Raw genomic sequence first — 20,116 nt, forward strand, 5'->3', positions numbered from 1 at the left:
ACTGCAGATATCTCCAGTTCCAGGAAATATATTTCCTAGATTTTAATGGAATCAATGGTACTGGGGACTAGAGGATCAGAGTTCAGGAGGCAGAGCAATCTGCCAACGAGGATATAAAAGTACATACCAGGTGTGTGGAGCTGGAGCAGTAACCAGCTGCTGGAAGGCTGATATCTCTGGTTCTGGGAACAGTAGAGACAAGCTACTAGTGTCCATCAAAGGGGGAGAGTCCCAGCTTTTGGAATATACCCTCAGAAAAAAGTCCTGAAATATCTGACTGGGAAGAGCAATTAACAGACTTGGATGGGGACCACTGCTTTGAAGTCAGATATCTCCGGTTCCCAAGGGCCGATTTTTTTAAATTTTTGTACCCATGGAAAGAGGGGATCCTCAGCTTTCAGACTACAGCTTTACAGCTTTCATAACATTCTGGGTACTCAGAAACCCCCCATGCGTGCGCTACTGCGGCCAGCACCAGACTTCTACTGCTTGAGAGATGCCCTCACTGGCACTGCAGCCAATATTTTTCCCACACAAATACCCAGAAGACATCTGAAAGTAAATTCAAGGGTTGTACTGATACAAAAGGAGAAGATTCGACATGTCTTTAACATCAGCTTAGTAAGAGAGTGTCAGACACTGGCCAACTTGGCAATGTACCAGTGCAAAATCTGTCATTACCTGCAGCACCAGCCGTCAGGTCAATGGCCGCTTGGATGGTATTGTTTGTTTTCATGTTTCTCTGTACAGCTCCTCTCTATCTTCATACAGACAAATGGATAAATCTAAAATAAAAAATGTTTGATAAGCATTAGAAATTTTAGTAATTAATCATGTACATTTCTTAGACCAGAAGTGTGGCGAGCGCAGCGAGCCACCGAGCCCAAAGTGTGGCGAGCGCAGCGAGCCCCGCAAGGGGACGCGGATTACTTTGCATGTATTCCACGTCCGCTCGCCACACTTCGGGCTCCGTGGCTCGCCACACTATATAACATGAACTCCACGCTGACGTGGATAGTGGGGGTATGAAAAGGTCGGAGGACGCGTACTGCCGCCCCTCGCGGGGTTGCTGCGCTCGCCACACTTCAGGTTGGCGTTGATAGTGGGGGTGGCGTTAACAATGGGGGTGCATTTAACATAGTAATCACCCATCAGGGTGCCTGTACAATTGAAAATCGCATTGCATCGCATGCCATTGTAATGGCATGTGATGCGACGCAATATTAAAAATGTACAGTGCGGGTCTTAGGACCCCATTGCATCCCATCGCATGCCTTAACTAGTGGTATGCGATGGTATACGATGGCATACGATGGGCGCCGTGCTAGGAAACAAGTACCCATTACTAATACTGTATATTAAAAAAGGGGGGGGATTGTTACTATGCACAGGCTAAAACAATTTCATTCAGCCAGAATTTTTGGAAAAATAAGGGTATATCCTATTAATTTATGGAGACCCTAACCATGTTATACAGGATTATTTTATAAACTAAATAACATGTCTGGCGGTGCTCCCATAGAGTTTTAATTAAATATTCAAAAAGAAAAGAGAAAAGAAACTCTTTTTTGCTGGGGCACTACTTACTAAATCTATACAATGTTTAAAATATTTTATTCAATTTTGATAAAAAAACATACATCACATATAACTAAGACAAACATACAGTGCGAGATTAGTTTGTGCTACTAATATATACGTTTTATCTATGTGTGTAGCACAAAAATCAAGTAGAATGAACCGTGCTAGGCGAAGAATTGTACATTAGAATTCAAGAAGATATGGGTAAGAAAATTATATTACCACTTTAATAAGTTAGAGATGTCCCTGTGATCTGGTAAGTCTGAAATTGGATATTATGTATCACACAAAAGTATATTGCAACAAATTATATTATAACTTAAATCCTATTTGTGGAAAGTAAGAGTGGATAGTACAAGTAAGAAAAGATAAGGCTATCAGGGCAGATTACCTGCTGTGCTGCATCATATAGAATTACATTGGATACAGCATGAGTTTCTTCTGCTTACCAAAAAACCTTATATTTTTAAATATAGAAAACAGAGCAGAAAAAGGATTGGAGAATATTAAAGGGGAGCTTGTACAGGACTAGCCACTAACACTTACTGGTTCCTCTCATGTATGTAACAGCGGAGAGGGAGGTTCAGTGTCTAAGCTCCGTGTCTCAGAATCCTGACAGCTCTTAAGGAGTTACTGCTGTCGGCATCTAGCCCTTTGTTAACCCGCCGATGAGTGAACTCTGAATAAGTATCAGAAAAGGAAAGATTGAGAAAGTCCACAGAATATGTGGATTCTAATGTTTATAGATTGGTTAGTGTGTACAGAACACAGAATTGGTACAATATAAGTCTGGTTGGATTGTATTTTAAATATATAGCCACAAAGTTTCCCTATAGAGAATACAAGCTCAGGTTACTGGTTTTTTATGCATTACTGTTGCCCATTCCGTGAATTCACACACAAAAGTATCTACTCAAATTATTAAATTTTCATACTTAAACAATGCATATATAGCAGCAAATTTCCCAAATCGGACTGGATCGCCCGTATATGGATTAAGGCAATAATCAACATGTATAGAGAAGCACAAAAAACTACAAATTTTTTGCAGATTGGTCAGTGTGTATGAAACACGGAATTGATACAATCTAAGATTGATAGGTTTGTATTCAAATATATATCAACACTAGTCTTGCGCTTAAAATCTGTAAATTTACAAATTATAGAACAATAGTCAATCTATACAGAAAGACAGGAGTATGAGATTTATAGGTTAGTCAGTGTATATGAAATACAGAGTTGGTACAGTATAGGTCAGGTTTTAGATTGTATTTTAATATATATCGACATTGGTCCTGCACTTAAACTGCTATCCATAAATATACATAGTCAATCTGTACAGAGAGGCAGGAGCATGAGATTTGTACATTGGTCAGTGTGTATGAAACACAGAATTGATACAATATAAGTCTGGTTTAGATTGTATTTAAATGTCTACTGACATCAGCGGTGCAAGTGTGGCGGTACGGGGTGGTACGGCGTACCGGTAAAACATATAGTGCCGGTACCCCGTACCGCCATAACAAATACCCCCGAATTACTTTCTGCGCATGCGCGCATATGTAAGTGGCCGGTCCATCAGATCATCCCCTGCACCCTCTTCCATGCTGCAGCGTGCGCCGTGCGGGGTTCCGGAGCCGGGCTTCTGTGAGTAATCGGATGCTGTAGTGTAGAAGATTTTGAACAGAAGTAGCGCTGGAAGTGGGGCGGGGCATAGCCTCACTTCCCACACGCGCCGTTCCCCACTTAGTTCAACTGCGCCAACAGCACTGGAACCCGGTGCGATATCCACCCCCCACCCCCCCTAACCCCTGATGTAGCAGTGACAGCCGGCTCTGCCGCTGACAGCCAACGGGAGCCGCTCCTGTAGCTGCACACACAGAGGAGCGCTTAGAGACCCCGGCCACCCTGACATCTTCATAGCTTCAGCAAGATGTGTCCGGATACAGCGCTGGGGACCTGCAGTGAGCACATTTTGTGTGTGTGTGTGTGTGTGACACAGTAGGTGCATTCAGTGTGTAACTTGTATGGGTGACTGACAGTGTGTGTGACAGTTGGTGCGTGCCATGTGTGACAGTGGGTGTGACATTGTGTAATGCACACTGCATTACACAATGTCACACCCACTGTCACACATGGCACGCACCAACTGTGCCTAGGATGATCCTATTTCCAATAGTTTGCAGTGCCAGGAGGACAGATACACACTGTATCTGTCCTCCTGGCACTGCAAACTATTTAAAAAGAAGTGGGTGAAAAAAGCACTGAGGATAAGACGAGTGGTTAGAGAGGAATACTTAAGTAGGGGGTGAAGGGGTGGAGGTATTTAGTGAGAAGTGGAGGAGTTGAGAGGGAAGAAGGGGCTGAAAGGGTGGTAGGGAGCGAGTTGCATATGGGTAATTAAAGGAGAGAGACACATGTGACCAGACACAAAGGAGAGCATGTAAAAGGGATACCTAGGATGATCCTATTTCCACTTCCCCCACTTCTAAATTCCCATTTTGTACACTGCTCGGAAGCATATCTGCAATAATGAGGGGGGGCCCATTCTAAATTTTGCTATGGGGCCCAGAAAGGTCTAGTTACGCCCCTGCCAAGCACTAAGCACTTGCCCCCTGGTGCCTTCCCACCGCTGCGCCGTCACCTCCCACTTAGCCGGGGCTGCCTGGATCGAGGCGCCGGTTTCTCTGTACATCACGGGCGGCCTCACGCGCTCCTGCCCAAGAAGAAGCAGCAGGCACTTGCAGGTGAGGGCAGGGTTTAGAATCTACCGTGAGGGCAGCTTCCAGTGAAGTGTGGGCGGATGGGAGGGAGCGCTGACGGGAGGGAGTGAATTTCCTGGGTTTGTTTTTATTATGTGTTATGCACAAATAGCCCTCCTGAGGAACTTACATATACAGTATAACCCCCTATACAGATTACACACCCGGTGAACTTGGGCACACATACAGAGCCCTCATATTACACATACAGAGCCCTCATATACATTACAATCCTTGCACACCTACATATTACATATGCAGCAAACCTGCACACATACAGAGCCCTCTAATACATATAACACAAACAGAGTGACCCTACACATATTGCAAAATGTCGCTGCCGCCACCTCCATATCCACAGCACGGAGCCGTCAATATGCCGGTTACCACATACATTACCCCCACTGGGCACAGCAGCCCTCCCGGCAACATGCAGGTATGACACAAGAGAAACACACACAGAGCACTCTGCCCTAAAAGTTATTCCCCTCCGTGTCACTCATGACTGGTGGTCCCTCCGGGCTCCGGTGGTCACAGCATCCTCGCTCATTTGTCTGCCCCACTCTCCACTGCTAAACAGCTCTCAAAATATTAGTTAATTGGCAGGAGAACAGGCATTTTAAAAACCATTAACAGGAGCTGCGGCCCCATTTTTTTGTGTCCCTGATGCTCTGGGCCCCTATGACCCTTGGGGTCAGGTACAGGTGTCCACTTTGACCGGCCCCGTCACGGGGCACACAGTGAAGGGTGGAATGCTGAGAGACACAGGCAGGTATTCAAGGCTGTGGGCGAGCGGCGACAGCAAGCAGGGCTTCCTGCTCGCTGTCACCACTTACCCTGTCAGTATTCAACGCACCCCCCCTCATACGCCAATTCCCCCTCGCTCTGTTTTTTTGAGCGAGGGGGAATTGGCGTATGCGGCTCCAGAAGCCGCGGGTCTCGCTGTTTTGGGGAATTCTCGCCGTCCTGTGACAGCGAGGATTTCCCCTGGATGTTGAATAGGACGAGCGGCTGGCGAGGGGGTTAATCAGCGAGGATCACTGGTTTTCTGCAATCCTCGCTGTTTAACCCCCTCGCCGGCCGCATTGAATACCTGCCACAGAGTGACGGGTGGTAGGTTGAGAGGTACAGAATGAAGGGTGGGAGGCTGAGAGGCACAGAATGAAGGGAGGGAGGCTGAGGGGCACAGAATGAAGGGAGGGAGGCTACGAGGCACAGAGTGAAGGCATGAGGATGAGAGGCACAGAGTGAAGGGTTGGGGCTCATAGGCAGATTGAAGGGAGGGCAGGCTGAGAGGCACAGAATGAAGGGGTGAGATTGAGAGGCATAGATTGATGGGGGACAGGCTTAGAGACACAGAGTGAAGTTTGGGAGACTGAGAGGGACAGAGTTAAGGGTGAGAGGCAGCGAGTGAAGAGGGAAGGCTGAGAGACACAATTGAGGGGTATGGTGAGAGATGCAGATGGAGATGGTGGTGTGGCTGAGAGTTAACTCAGGAAGAAGATGATGGTGTGGCTGACAAACATGGGGGGGGAGAGGATGATGATGTGGCTGAGAGACCGCAGGTGTGGGATGATTGTCTGGCTGAGAGACACAGAGAGAAGTAGGTGACACGAGTCTGGTTGAACCACTGTTGTATGATGACATTCGTTATATTCCTACGCAAACAGGCCGGACCATGTGATATCCTACACGAATAATGAATACCAACTGAAGACGCTGCCTGACCAGGGGTGAAACATTTCTTCAAAAGTTCCCCTGTTGTGAGAAACCACCATATAGGTAAGGTGCATATGGAATAAAAAGGAATGCCAATAGGCAGTGCTAGACATCACCAGTAGGTTATGCTAGACACGCCCATCTGACGTCTGGGATGAACTTACGCCACTGGAGGGGGCTGCTGGCGGCTGTGAGTTACAGTATACATGCAAGTTACCTTTCTGACCCCCCCTCGTTCTCTGCCTCACACACCTCTATATGCCTGACTCCCCGTCCCTCTCTACCTTAACCCCCTCTCTCTCTGCCTGAACCATCTTTCCCAAACCTCTCTGCCTCACCCCCCTCTCTATATGCCTCACCCCCTCTCTATATCTCTCTCTCTGCCTGACACCCCTCTCTCTACCGTACCCCCTCTCTCTTTTTGCCTGAACCCACTCTCTCTTCCTGACACCCCTCTCTTACCCTTCTCCTGCTTTATAGTTAATATGGAAGTTGTGCAGTTTTCTTGCACCAGTTCGCTCTCCTTTGCAGCCTTGCTAAACATACCCTAAAAAGAGTGGGGGCATATGTGGGGGCATATCTGGCATATCTGGCACTGGGGGCATACTTAGCACTGTAGGGGGCATATATGTGTGGCACTGTGGGGGCATATGATAGCTGGCACTGTGGGGGCATATATGTGTGGCACTGTGGGGGCATATTAGTAATGGGCATTAGTTCTGCGGCAGCGGCGCAATGAGCATTATGGCATGGGTATTATGTATTGGGTGTGTGACGCATAACAGGCATTACTGTGTAAATTTCGGCGTATCCCTGTTTGTAGTTTATCTGGCTCCTACATTTTGTGTGCAGGATGCAATGCACAAGCCCAAACAGAAATGGCATTGTGTTCTAAAGTTTTGTCATATAGCCACTCCCCCTCGTGTCATATGTCCACGCCCTGTCCACGCCCTAACCACACCCTAACCACGCCCATTTTGAGCCGCGCGCCTTCGGCGCGCAACACAGTACCACTAAGACATTTTTTATACTCGCACCACTGACTGACATTAGTCCTGCGCTTGAACTGCTGAGATTGTTCAACTAAATATGGACATTAAGCAACCCATCAATATAAAGTAACGTTATGTGTGCAGACTATAACAATAGTAGTACTATCTGTTCTCAGCTATATCAACACCATCGCCATCCAATATATTGTACAGTCTGTATGCAATTAGTTCAAAAAAAATTTACATAAACCTTTTAAGAGATAGTAGTAAAAGGTAGATTGCTATATGAATAAAGCGATATTTTACATTACCACTTCCCTGAGCTGAAATATGCCGCGTATAGGTCCTGGAGCGTTCTCAGCTTTTTGCAAGGTAGAAGGCTGTATCTGGATTTATTCTGAGGACGGTACTGTTGCTTGCAGTGTCAGCTTCGTTTTGGAGCAATCTCAGGCTGCTGGGGGGAGAGGAAGGCTGTATCCGTGGGTAATGCTGCCGCTCACATTAACAGCGTTTTGGAGCACTTGCAGCCAGTGAGGTAGTAGAAGACAGTGTCTAAACGAAAATCCCAATGGTGCACTATAGATACTGTGCAGTTCTAGGCAAACAATTTGGAGTCCGTGTATCCTGTAATGGGGATGCAATCTTGGAGACTTGCACGGTGACCGTGAACAAGCCTTCAGGGCGAAACGATATCGTCGGTTTAAAGGGTATGCACTGTGCGCACAGTGCAAACCCATGAGATGAACATCCCTGCAAGTCTCCAAGATTGCATCCCCATTACAGGATACACGGACTCCAAATTGTTTGCCTAGAACTGCACAGTATCTATAGTGCACCATTGGGATTTTCGTTTAGACACTGTCTTCTACTACCTCACTGGCTGCAAGTGCTCCAAAACGCTGTTAATGTGAGCGGCAGCATTACCCACGGATACAGCCTTCCTCTCCCCCCAGCAGCCTGAGATTGCTCCAAAACGAAGCTGACACTGCAAGCAACAGTACCGTCCTCAGAATAAATCCAGATACAGCCTTCTACCTTGCAAAAAGCTGAGAACGCTCCAGGACCTATACGCGGCATATTTCAGCTCAGGGAAGTGGTAATGTAAAATATCGCTTTATTCATATAGCAATCTACCTTTTACTACTATCTCTTAAAAGGTTTATGTAAATTTTTTTTGAACTAATTGCATACAGACTGTACAATATATTGGATGGCGATGGTGTTGATATAGCTGAGAACAGATAGTACTACTATTGTTATAGTCTGCACACATAACGTTACTTTATATTGATGGGTTGCTTAATGTCCATATTTAGTTGAACAATCTCAGCAGTTCAAGCGCAGGACTAATGTCAGTAGACATTTAAATACAATCTAAACCAGACTTATATTGTATCAATTCTATGTTTCATACACACTGACCAATGTACAAATCTCATGCTCCTGCCTCTCTGTACAGATTGACTATGTATATTTATGGATAGCAGTTTAAGTGCAGGACCAATGTCGATATATATTAAAATACAATCTAAAACCTGACCTATACTGTACCAACTCTGTATTTCATATACACTGACTAACCTATAAATCTCATACTCCTGTCTTTCTGTATAGATTGACTATTGTTCTATAATTTGTAAATTTACAGATTTTAAGCGCAAGACTAGTGTTGATATATATTTGAATACAAACCTATCAATCTTAGATTGTATCAATTCCGTGTTTCATACACACTGACCAATCTGCAAAAAATTTGTAGTTTTTTGTGCTTCTCTATACATGTTGATTATTGCCTTAATCCATATACGGGCGATCCAGTCCGATTTGGGAAATTTGCTGCTATATATGCATTGTTTAAGTATGAAAATTTAATAATTTGAGTAGATACTTTTGTGTGTGAATTCACGGAATGGGCAACAGTAATGCATAAAAAACCAGTAACCTGAGCTTGTATTCTCTATAGGGAAACTTTGTGGCCTCTCTGTACAGATTGACTATGTATATTTATGGATAGCAGTTTAAGTGCAGGACCAATGTCGATATATATTTAAATACAATCTAAAACCTGACCTATACTGTACCAACTCTGTATTTCATATACACTGACTAACCTTTAAATCTCACACTCCTGTCTTTCTGTATAGATTGACTATTGTTCTATAATTTGTAAATTTACAGATTTTAAGCGCAAGACTAGTGTTGATATATATTTGAATACAAACCTATCAATCTTAGATTGTATCAATTCCGTGTTTCATACACACTGACCAATCTGCAAAAAATTTGTGGTTTTTTGTGCTTCTCTATACATGTTGATTATTGCCTTAATCCATATACGGGCGATCCAGTCCGATTTGGGAAATTTGATGCTATATATGCATTGTTTAAGTATGAAAATTTAATAATTTGAGTAGATACTTTTGTGTGTGAATTCACGGAATGGGCAACAGTAATGCATAAAAAACCAGTAACCTGAGCTTGTATTCTCTATAGGGAAACTTTGTGGCTATATATTTAAAATACAATCCAACCAGACTTATATTGTACCAATTCTGTGTTCTGTACACACTAACCAATCTATAAACATTAGAATCCACATATTCTGTGGACTTTCTCAATCTTTCCTTTTCTGATACTTATTCAGAGTTCACTCATCGGCGGGTTAACAAAGGGCTAGATGCCGACAGCAGTAACTCCTTAAGAGCTGTCAGGATTCTGAGACACGGAGCTTAGACACTGAACCTCCCTCTCCGCTGTTACATACATGAGAGGAACCAGTAAGTGTTAGTGGCTAGTCCTGTACAAGCTCCCCTTTAATATTCTCCAATCCTTTTTCTGCTCTGTTTTCTATATTTAAAAATATAAGGTTTTTTGGTAAGCAGAAGAAACTCATGCTGTATCCAATGTAATTCTATATGATGCAGCACAGCAGGTAATCTGCCCTGATAGCCTTATCTTTTCTTACTTGTACTATCCACTCTTACTTTCCACAAATAGGATTTAAGTTATAATATAATTTGTTGCAATATACTTTTGTGTGATACATAATATCCAATTTCAGACTTACCAGATCACAGGGACATCTCTAACTTATTAAAGTGGTAATATAATTTTCTTACCCATATCTTCTTGAATTCTAATGTACAATTCTTCGCCTAGCACGGTTCATTCTACTTGATTTTTGTGCTACACACATAGATAAAACGTATATATTAGTAGCACAAACTAATCTCGCACTGTATGTTTGTCTTAGTTATATGTGATGTATGTTTTTTTATCAAAATTGAATAAAATATTTTAAACATTGTATAGATTTAGTAAGTAGTGCCCCAGCAAAAAAGAGTTTCTTTTCTCTTTTCTTTTTTAATACTGTATATTCTCACCTTATTTAGGTGATTTTTTAATTTAGCAGTTTGGAGGACCAAGTGCGACTCCACACATATTTGGTGTCTCTATTGAATTTACCAGTTGGGAGAGCTAAGCACCACCCTAAACCTTCTTGGTATGTGCACTTTATGTTGCTTGCACAATTTCACTCACAGATTATCATAATTAATTGATTAATTATAATGATTACAACCATTTCCCCTATTTTTTATTACTTTTAAAGAATTTAATCCTTTATGACCCAAGGTCTTGAATTATTATTGTGGTTATTTCCCACCATTTATTCAATGAGGGTTGAATGTAGGCGGATAAAGCTTATTCATTAATATTTTATATTATAGGTTCTTTATTGAATAAAGAACATCTATTTCTATGCCTAAATACTTTTGTGAAATAAACCATCTCTGATGGAAGGTATGCCCCTCCTTTTATATCACATTATTCACAATCATTTAATCACCACCTTCCTTTCTTTCCTACCTTTGTTTTTTATTTTGGCTTAATTATTCAATTATATTGTATTCAATGTACTTGATTGTGAAGTATGTAAATAAATGTTTCCAAATGTTTACTGACTGTAATATTTACGTTTGTAGATATATTACTCTTCCACTGATGAAGTCTATATTGACGAAACGCATTGGGATGTTTTTTTGTACTGTATCCTTGATTGGGGAATCATATTGAAGGACTTAATAAATACGTCTTTTGGATGAACAACGTCTTTTCTACTTCACTGGAGCTTATGAACACTTATACCTGCATTTTATGGTTTAAATTATATATTTAAGGAGCCATACCACTATTGGGTTGTGCATTTCTAGGTTTTGTTCCCAAGCCTTCAGGGAGCTTAGTGATTGGGCTGCCTCTAAGCTAATTGTCTGTTTAATTACAAAAATACTCTAAATTGAGCATGTATTGGAATTCTATCTATCTATCTATCTATTTATCTATCTATCTATCTATCTATCTATCTATCTATCTATCTATCTATCGCTACCTGGATCTGTAACTTCAGGTAGCAATGGGAGGATCTCTAGCATCTATCTCCAAGGCAGCGGCCATTTTTGGAGGAGACATTTTCAGCAGATTCCATACAGATTGCCAGACCCATTGGAATCTGCAGAAACCATGCACCCCCACAGTGCAGGCTCCCCCCAAGCAGTAGCAGAACACTTGGGTGGTGAGCCTGGATGCAAAAATATAATTACCCCCCCCCCCTCCACCCCAACCCAAGTTCACAATATACAACATTGCAGTCGGTGACAGGGAGAGGCAGTGGGTGACAGTGAGAGGCAGGGGGAAGCAAAGTGTGACAGGGAAAAACAGTGGGTGACAGGAAGAGGGTGACAGGGGCAGCAGTGGCACCATTAATCCTCAATGCACTGCACCTGCTGCACCAGTGGTACTTCCGCCTCTGCCCCCAATATACCAGTTGGACTGCAGTGCCATTGTTACGCCACTGCTTACTGCAAACACAAACTAAGTAAATAATAAAAACACATTTGTCCATCCCAAAAATATTTCAGAATCTTTTATAATAAACCAATGGTCAAATATTGCTCATGTGGAAAATTATTATATGTATACTATGTACTGTATAAGCAATAGGTATTGCAAGCTTTATATTTAATTATACACGTTTAATAAACAATTTCTTGTCAAGTGGTAAGCAGTCCAGATATACAACTTCATTTACATTTGCCTATTTGATTATTTGAAAACAAATCCAGGACAGGATTCACTTTTGTATGTCAACATATTTTATGATTGGAAGCCACAAGCATTGGTTTATACCTATAAAGTTAACCATAAATAATTTTTATTGGTCCTGGACCACCAACCCAGGTCACCTCTCCAAGTGTCCAGAGTAGAGATGGGTCGTTCGCGAACGAAGCAGGTCTTTTGAACGGATCCCATAAAAGACTGAGGGAGCCGCCGATCCCAAAAAGGTGATCCGTCGTTCTTTTACTTTCAGTTTAATTTTCATTGTAATACATTTGCCTATGATCAACACTGCCACCTGTGGCAGCTGAGCTGTACTAACTCTGGAGACTGAGTTCAGTGGTGCTACTGCAAGTAAAAGAAAGAATAATAAGGCTGCTGCTCCTAGGGATGGCCATCGGTGCAGACGCCATCCATGGTTGCCATCGATGGCGATTCTGCACCCAGCCATCGATCAGTGTTTACTCGGTTATGTATGTTCTTATTTGTTCAGCTCACTGTTTAAAAAAAAAAAAGTAAAAAAAATGGCAATTGACATTGAATACCCCCCTTAGTCATATCGCTTAGAAATGAGCTTAAACTGTTCTCTGTGTGTGCCCCCTTAGCTAGTCGTGGGTTGTTCCCGGGCCCAACCTGGGAAATTAGGCTGGTGTGAAAGGGGTATTAGGGACAAGTCAATCCCTAAATGTCAGGCACTCATATAGCAAACAGCACTAGTCTGCCCCTTTTTTAAACATGTTACCTCAAACCATATTTGATCCTTATTTTTTTGTAAGGATATCAATATGCCTTTCCCAAGCATGTTTAAATTGTACTACTGTCTTTGCCTCTACCACCTCTGATGGGAGGCTATTCCACTTATCTACTACTCTTTCTGTGAAGTAATTCTTCCTCAAATTTCCCCTGAATCTTCCTCCCTCTAGTTTCAGTGCATGTCCTCGTGTTCTGCTGCTCCTCTTCCTGTGAAGAATGTCTCCCACCTGTACCTTGTTAAAGCCCTTGATATATTTGAAAGTTTCTATCATGTCCCCCCTTTCCCTTCTCTGCTCTAAACTATACATATTAAGATCTTTTAGTCTTTCCTGTATGTATTGTGATGTAGGCCATGCACCATTTTAGTTGCCCTTCTTTGTACAGTCTCTAATGTATTTATATCCTTCCGGAGATGTGGCCTCCAGAACTGAACACAATACTCTAGATGAGGTCGTACCAATGACCTACTGTATACAGTGGCATTATTACTTCTTTCTTTCTGACTTGCCTTCTTTATTGCTTTGTTACATTGCCTACCTGCCTTTAAGTCCCCTGAAATAGTGACACCTAGATCCCTCTCTTCCTTAGTAGTTTTCATGATAGTGCCATTTATACTATATTTAGTCTTTGGATTTCTGAGACCCAAGTTAATGATTGTGCATTTTATGGCATTAAGCTGTAGTTGCCATGTTCTTGACCATTCCTTTAGTCTACCTTGATCATCAATAATTTGTTTTACCCCTCCTGGTATAAAACAAACAGGTCTATACTTACAGACCTGTTCAGATCAGGCTACTTTCATTATATACCTAAATCTTAGGGGACCTGAAGGGGCAAATGGGTTGGTTTGATGGTATTGGGGTATTCAGAGTGTTGTTAAATATAATGCTGTTCATACAATAGCAGCTACAATGCACAACATGTTACAAAGCAGTAACAACTCCTCAAAACTAATGTTTTACTTTTCAAAAATGAAATATGTTCGTTCTCCACAGTGATCAGCACCCTGCCCAAATCATAAGGATGCTAGGCGACCAGTGAGAGGATCTGGTAATGTATGGCAACATGAGAATCGAACATTTGCTTCCAAACACTGGAAAATAGACAATGGTTATTCAGACAAATTGGTTAAATGCATTTGATTTAACAAATGTATTCATACAATCTTATTTGTTAATTTTCCTGCATTTGGGAGCTACTGGCTGATTGCCATATGCTCCCATACACTACCAGATTTTTGTTCGCACCAGACGGATTGGACAGATACATCTGCAGGTGTGCATCCAGATTAATCACAATGGTTAGCTCACATGATACAGTACATAATGCTTGTGACACATAATGCAATATTTCAGATGACATCTAAGGTGACTATGGAACTGAAAATAAGACAAGTGAACGCCTAATTCTGTACACAGATGTGATGTTAGCAAGTATTTGTTACATTTAACCCTTTGAGTACCAAGTTAATTTGTCAAAATAGGTGTGAAAATTGCCAAGAAAACATTTTTGAATTGTATATATACATCCCTATCACTATACATTATGGGGTGATTCTGGTTGGTTTGCAAAAGCAAACTCCTTCTTTAATGGACAAAACAATGCTGCATTGCAGGTGGGGCAGATGTAACATGTGCAGAGAGTTAGATTTGGGTGAGTTATTTTGTTTCTGTGCAGAGTAAATACTGGCTACTTTATTCTTACACTGCAATTTAGATTTAATTTGAACACACTCTACCCAAAAGTATTTTATTAATTTATTTATTTAATTTCATTTATTTATTTACAGTTTCTTATATAGTGCAGCATATTCCGTTGCGCTTTACAATTGAAAATAACCGTGATAAAACAAACTGGGTAGATACAAACTGACATGGAGGTAGGAGGGCCCTGCTCGCAAGCTTACACTCTATAGGGATAATGGGAGGGATACATAAGAATAGAATTCCATAGTATGACAGTCCCATCAGATTACTAGACGGTCCTGATGGGGTGCAATTAGATATGAATGCTACTGGAGGGTGTGTGGGGGTCCTGAATATGATAGGCTTGCCTGAGGAGGTGAGTTTTCAGGGAATGCTTGAAAGTTTGGAGGCTAGAGGAGAGTCTTAGTGTGCGTGGAAGGGCATTCCATAAGGTGGGTGCTGTCCGACAAAAATCCTGCAAGTGTAAGTGGGAGTGAGTAATGAGTGTGGATGAGAGACGCAGATCTTGTGCAGAGCGGAGAGGTCGGGTGGGGATATATTTTGAGATAAGCAAAGAGATATAAGTTGGTGTAATCAGAGTAATGGCTTTATATGTAAGTAGAAGTATTTTATATTGAATGTGGTAATATACAGACAACCAATGGAGGGACTGGCAGAGCGGATCAGCAGACGATGAACGTCTAGCCAGGAAGATCAGCCTCGCAGCTGCATTCAAAATGGATAGGAGTGGTGAGAGTCTTTTCTTAGGAAGAACGGTAAGGAGGCTATTGCAATAGTCAATGCGTGATATAATCAGTGCATGGATTAGAGTTTTTGCAGTGTCTTGTGTAAGGTATGGACAAATTTTGGATATGTTTTTTAGATGCAATGGCTGAAAGACATTCAGAGACATGGGCCCTTATTCTGATCGGTGCGGACTTTTCCGCATTATTTCGGATGGCGTTTTTTAGCCGTCTGCGCATGCGTGGAGAACGCGACGCGCATGTGCCACGCATGGTCTCCGTACATGTTCTCACTAATCCCGTACAGAACTGTGCACCGCATACATTCGGCCAATAGGGGTGTGTTATGGGCGTCATGCGGAATGACATAGGGGCGTAGTTTCAAAGTGGGCTAAACTGGGCGGAAACATGGGCGGACACGGGGGAGTACACATATATTGGTAGGCGTGCATTCGGACAGCGCGCCGAATGCACGCGAACAAAAAGGGAAGAAATGTGCGGTGTCCAAAAGGTTACTTTTGCTTTGCGGACACCACTCGGTCATGCGCTAGGCAATCGGAACGCCTAATCAGGACGGACGCACCTCAACCAATGTCACCTGAACCCAATACAATCACATACTTTACCCATTACTTGTTAATTACACGCTTCTCACTGCTACAATTGGAAGCATTTCAGCTTAAAGGGAACATTACATGCTGCACTTGTCACACACTTTAACATTGCAAATAATGCACACAACGTAATAATATTAATACTAATACACATGCCACTTCTGCATGTCTAAATTAATACAGACATTTGTGGGGCCAAAATAACATTTATTAAACAAACTTAGGCAAAAAATGAAAATACATAACAAAACAAATGGTACCATACCAGGACCAAATAAAATAATAAAGAATAAATAGCCACAGCAGAATCATTGGGAACACATCAGGTGGCTTCACAACAAAAGTACAGCACCAACACTTCAAGTACAGCACACTGAAACAGGGCAACAGAGGAACCAAACATGACATTTGAACCGCGGGCAAAAGTGGTGACCCTGGGCACGGATTTGGACACAGGCTGCTGACACACACAGCTCAATGGAAGATTTGGGAAGACATAACGGTGGAGATTAATGGGGACACAAGTTCATTTGCGAGCACGTTTGGCCCTGGCAGGCTCCTTGCCACGTGCAGCAGCTCTTGTGCCTCGTCCACGGCCAGAGGCTGATGGTGGCTCATGTGGAGCGCATGCTGGTGAGGGGGTGGATCTTCTTCCCCCTCTGGCAGCAGGGAGTGATGAGGATGGTAATGCACCCGAAGCGGGTGACATTAGGGCCCTATTGCTGTTAACTAGCTCCACCATAAGTTCATTATGGCGGAGGAGGAGGTCGTTTTGCCGCAGGGCTTGATCAGCCAGCACCTGCAGGCTACCAGCAATAGCTTGTTGGCTGCCAGCCATAGCTTGCTGGCTGGCACTCATAGCCTGCAGGCTCTCAGCAATACTCTGCTGGCTGGTGGTCAAACCCTGCAGCACCTCCTCGGCCCTACGCACCCGCTCGAATGCCGACTCTCCCTGCTGCACAATACTATCCAGCACACGGCCCCACATGGACAATTCAGCCGCGGACAATCCCGGCGGCTGCTGCACGGGCCTGCTACTGGGGCCAGGTGGCACAGACTCCACAACCTCCTCAAGAGAATCTTGACCAAGCGGTGGCGATGCTGTTGAACAAGAAAATTGAAATTACCACACATTCCATGCAAAATGTTAAACATCTACTTATGGCCTTGCAAATAATTACCTTCTAGAGTAGAAGCCATCACTTCCGCTGGGGACTCGCTGTCTATAGTGCTCACCCCCCGGACCTCCTCCACTGCTATACAGCACTGGGCCATCTCTTCCAGGGGGGTGAGCTTCAGCTTGGATGGCATGGGGCCAGCCCCAGAGGTCTGGCTGTGTTGCCACCGGTCGGTCAATTTCTTCTTGAGGTTGCCTTTGAAGTCGTGCCACCTGCAATCAAAGTGTACATATTAATACATGTAACTCCTCATGTTTGCTGTAGCACCCATTGCAATCTGAAACATAATACAACATGTGGCTACTGACACCAAACTTACATTATATTCTTTTTTCAAACCAATCCTTAGAAGATACAAAAACAGTCACCCTCCAATAACTATCAATTCAATGTCATGGCCTACATGTCTGTGCGTCCAAGCAACGTGAACACCCATTGCCCAACTAGATCTAATATTGAATGTAAACATTACTGGACTTGTACTACTCTAATGTAACACACATGTACTTGCCTCTTCTTAACATGCTCTGCCTGTCGAACTTGTGGAGCCACTGCATTAATCTCCGCCGTTATCTCCTCCCAGATCTTCCATCTCCTTGTGTGTGTCAACTTCACCGCTGGACACTCAATTAAATCACGTGCCCGGGTCACCAGGATGTCAAGCTCCCGCGGTTCATATGCCATGTTTCTTGTTGTGGGTTCCCGTGTTGCCCCACTGCGGCCACGGGCACTGGCACGGCCACTGCCACGGCCACGCCCACCGGTTGCTGTACCTGAAGTGCTGGGCTGGCTACTCTGTTGGGAAGCCACCTGCTGTGTTCCCAATGATTCTGCTGAGGATGGCCCAGCTGCTGATTGGCCTGCTGTTGATGGGCCAGCTTGGTCCTCTGGGTTGAGGGGTACATAGGTGGTGTTGGCCTCCATGCGGGCCAACAGATTCTGCACCACCTGCTCTTCCTCTGAGTCTGACCCTGCCATGTTTGCAACAAGTGTTTGCCTTTCTAGGACCACTTTAAATACTATTTCTGTAATTGGCGTTAATCAGCTGCAAGCTGCGTTCCGTACGGCCGCGTCCCGTACGCCAGCGTCAACCGTGCGGCACATACGGGCCGCCCCTTGGTGTGGAAAAATATTCCCAAAAAACCTGGCAAACTCAGTAAGTCTGATTTATTTGCTAAATGCAGATTCCAACACCAATGACCAAATACAACTGAGGTCAGACATGACATGTATATTTGATTGTACTTCTGTACTGTGCACTTGTTTGCTATGTAGTACAACTGACACTACCCATTCCATATGTCAATCCAGTCCACCACTTAGCCACAAGTAATCAGTGCTAGCATCCAAATCACATGTGAAAGCACTCCAAATTCAGGCTGTATGCTAGCTACTTTTCATTCCACCTCTGTATTAGGGGCCAGTAGAAGGTAAGTGTACACATGGCAGCATGGGCAAATTTTTGGAAAAGGTCTGCCACTATTTGCTATGTTTCTGTTGCATAGCTTTCATTATAAAATACCTGTTTACTACCTTGTTGAGTTAGGTGTTAGTGTCTAGTGATGCAGACTATTTCACCTGGTGCTTATACCCATGTTTGGGGAATGTTATAGATTATATATAATGTGTTTACATCTTAGTTTAGACTGTGTGTTTAGGATGGGGGTGCGATGCAATGGGTTAGCCGTATGTTCGGGCGCATACACGCTGTTAGTGTAAAAATGAACAATAAAGTTAATACCAAATATCACTCTAACCAACCAATGACAGCACATGATAGTTTGATTAGTGCCACTCCTAAAATGGCTTCCTACCAGCGTGCAGAACCCTTCTCCACTGCGGAGCTACTGGCGCTGGTAGGAGTGATGGAGAGGAGACTGGGGCAGGCAGGCCCCTTCATAACAAATAGGGACAAGCGCCGGGCATATGTTGCGGCCCGGCGCCGCATATTCGCCCGCACACATGTGCGGAGGACCATCGCCCAACTGGAGAGGCGATGGTCCGACCTGCGGAGGCGGGAGCCGGAGCGTCTGCAGGCTCTGAGGCGGCGTCTGCAACGCTGTAAGTATTTTGGGCAAATACATATAATTGACAGAGGGCAGGATTCGGTCTGGTTCACAATTTTTAAAATGGAGAGTAACAAACAGGCAGCCAATCAGCTCCTACCTGGCCTTTTACAACTACAGTCTGTGACATGACAGGAAGGATCTGATTGGCTGCGTGTTTATCACTCTACATTGTATCACTTTTGAAGGCTAGTGCATCTAGGCCATTGAGTGTTTGCATTTTAACATTATTTAATATTAATATTACATGAGGTCAATTGGGTGTTTATGACATAGAAAAGCCATATACTATATGTGTGATATATAACACATATATAATGTGGTTATGAGATGTACTTGTTAGAGTAATTTAAATGGGAAATGACACTCACCCATTTTGTTTGTTTAACCCACAGCGCGGGAGAGAGCCAGACAGGCCCGTGAGGAGGCCCAGGAGGTGGGCAGAGAGGCGGACAGACAGGAGGTGGCCAGTGAGGAGGCCTCCCAGGAGGTGGCCATTGAGGAGGCCAGACAGGCCCTGAATTTGGTCTCAGAGGAGGACACGGAGGAGGCACAGGAGGTCGGCCAGGAGGGCGAAGTGGAGGAGGAGGAGGTGCCCCTACCCCTGGACGATGTGCCACCACCTCCAAATGAGGAGGATGAGGACCTGGTGGAGCTGCCTGGCAGGGGTAAGTAGACATAATGCTTCATTACTGAGTTAGGTACAGGTTGTTATGTCGCACAGCTGATTCAATTTTCCTATAATATAGTAAAGAGTAGTCCCAAAAAATGGAAAACAACAGACACACTTTGGTCTTATAGGCCCATGCTGCAAACGTGCAATCTGGATGCTCATGTAGGTGATGAGTGTTAATTTATGGATGCTCTTTGTATAGAAGCAACAAAAACACTTCAATGGAATATGGGCAGGC

General features: G+C 43.6%; 2 protein-coding genes across 3 annotated transcripts in view; both read right to left on the bottom strand.

Moving 5' to 3' along the window:
• LOC146057911 (mitochondrial ornithine transporter 1-like) overlaps positions 1-20,116 on the bottom strand; it is a 58,318-nt gene that overhangs the window by 22,304 nt on the left and 15,898 nt on the right. For both annotated transcript variants that reach the window (XM_083169741.1, XM_083169740.1), the window contains exon 2: positions 682-785. In XM_083169741.1, coding sequence (XP_083025867.1) covers positions 682-736 — 55 coding nt within the window. In that variant the 5' untranslated portion in view covers positions 737-785. The remainder of the gene's footprint in view (positions 1-681; positions 786-20,116) is intronic.
• LOC146057909 (uncharacterized) lies at positions 15,468-19,471 on the bottom strand. The gene is made up of 2 exons (XM_083169738.1): positions 17,143-19,471; positions 15,468-17,062 (listed from the first exon to the last, which is right to left on the bottom strand). Exons 1-2 carry the CDS (start codon positions 17,270-17,272, stop codon positions 16,488-16,490), a joined length of 705 nt encoding a protein of 234 aa, XP_083025864.1. The 5' UTR covers positions 17,273-19,471; the 3' UTR covers positions 15,468-16,487.

The sequence above is a fragment of the Crinia signifera genome, chromosome 2 (genome assembly GCF_055691185.1).
Source record: "Crinia signifera chromosome 2, ASM5569118v1, whole genome shotgun sequence".
Taxonomy (NCBI): domain Eukaryota; kingdom Metazoa; phylum Chordata; class Amphibia; order Anura; family Myobatrachidae; genus Crinia; species Crinia signifera.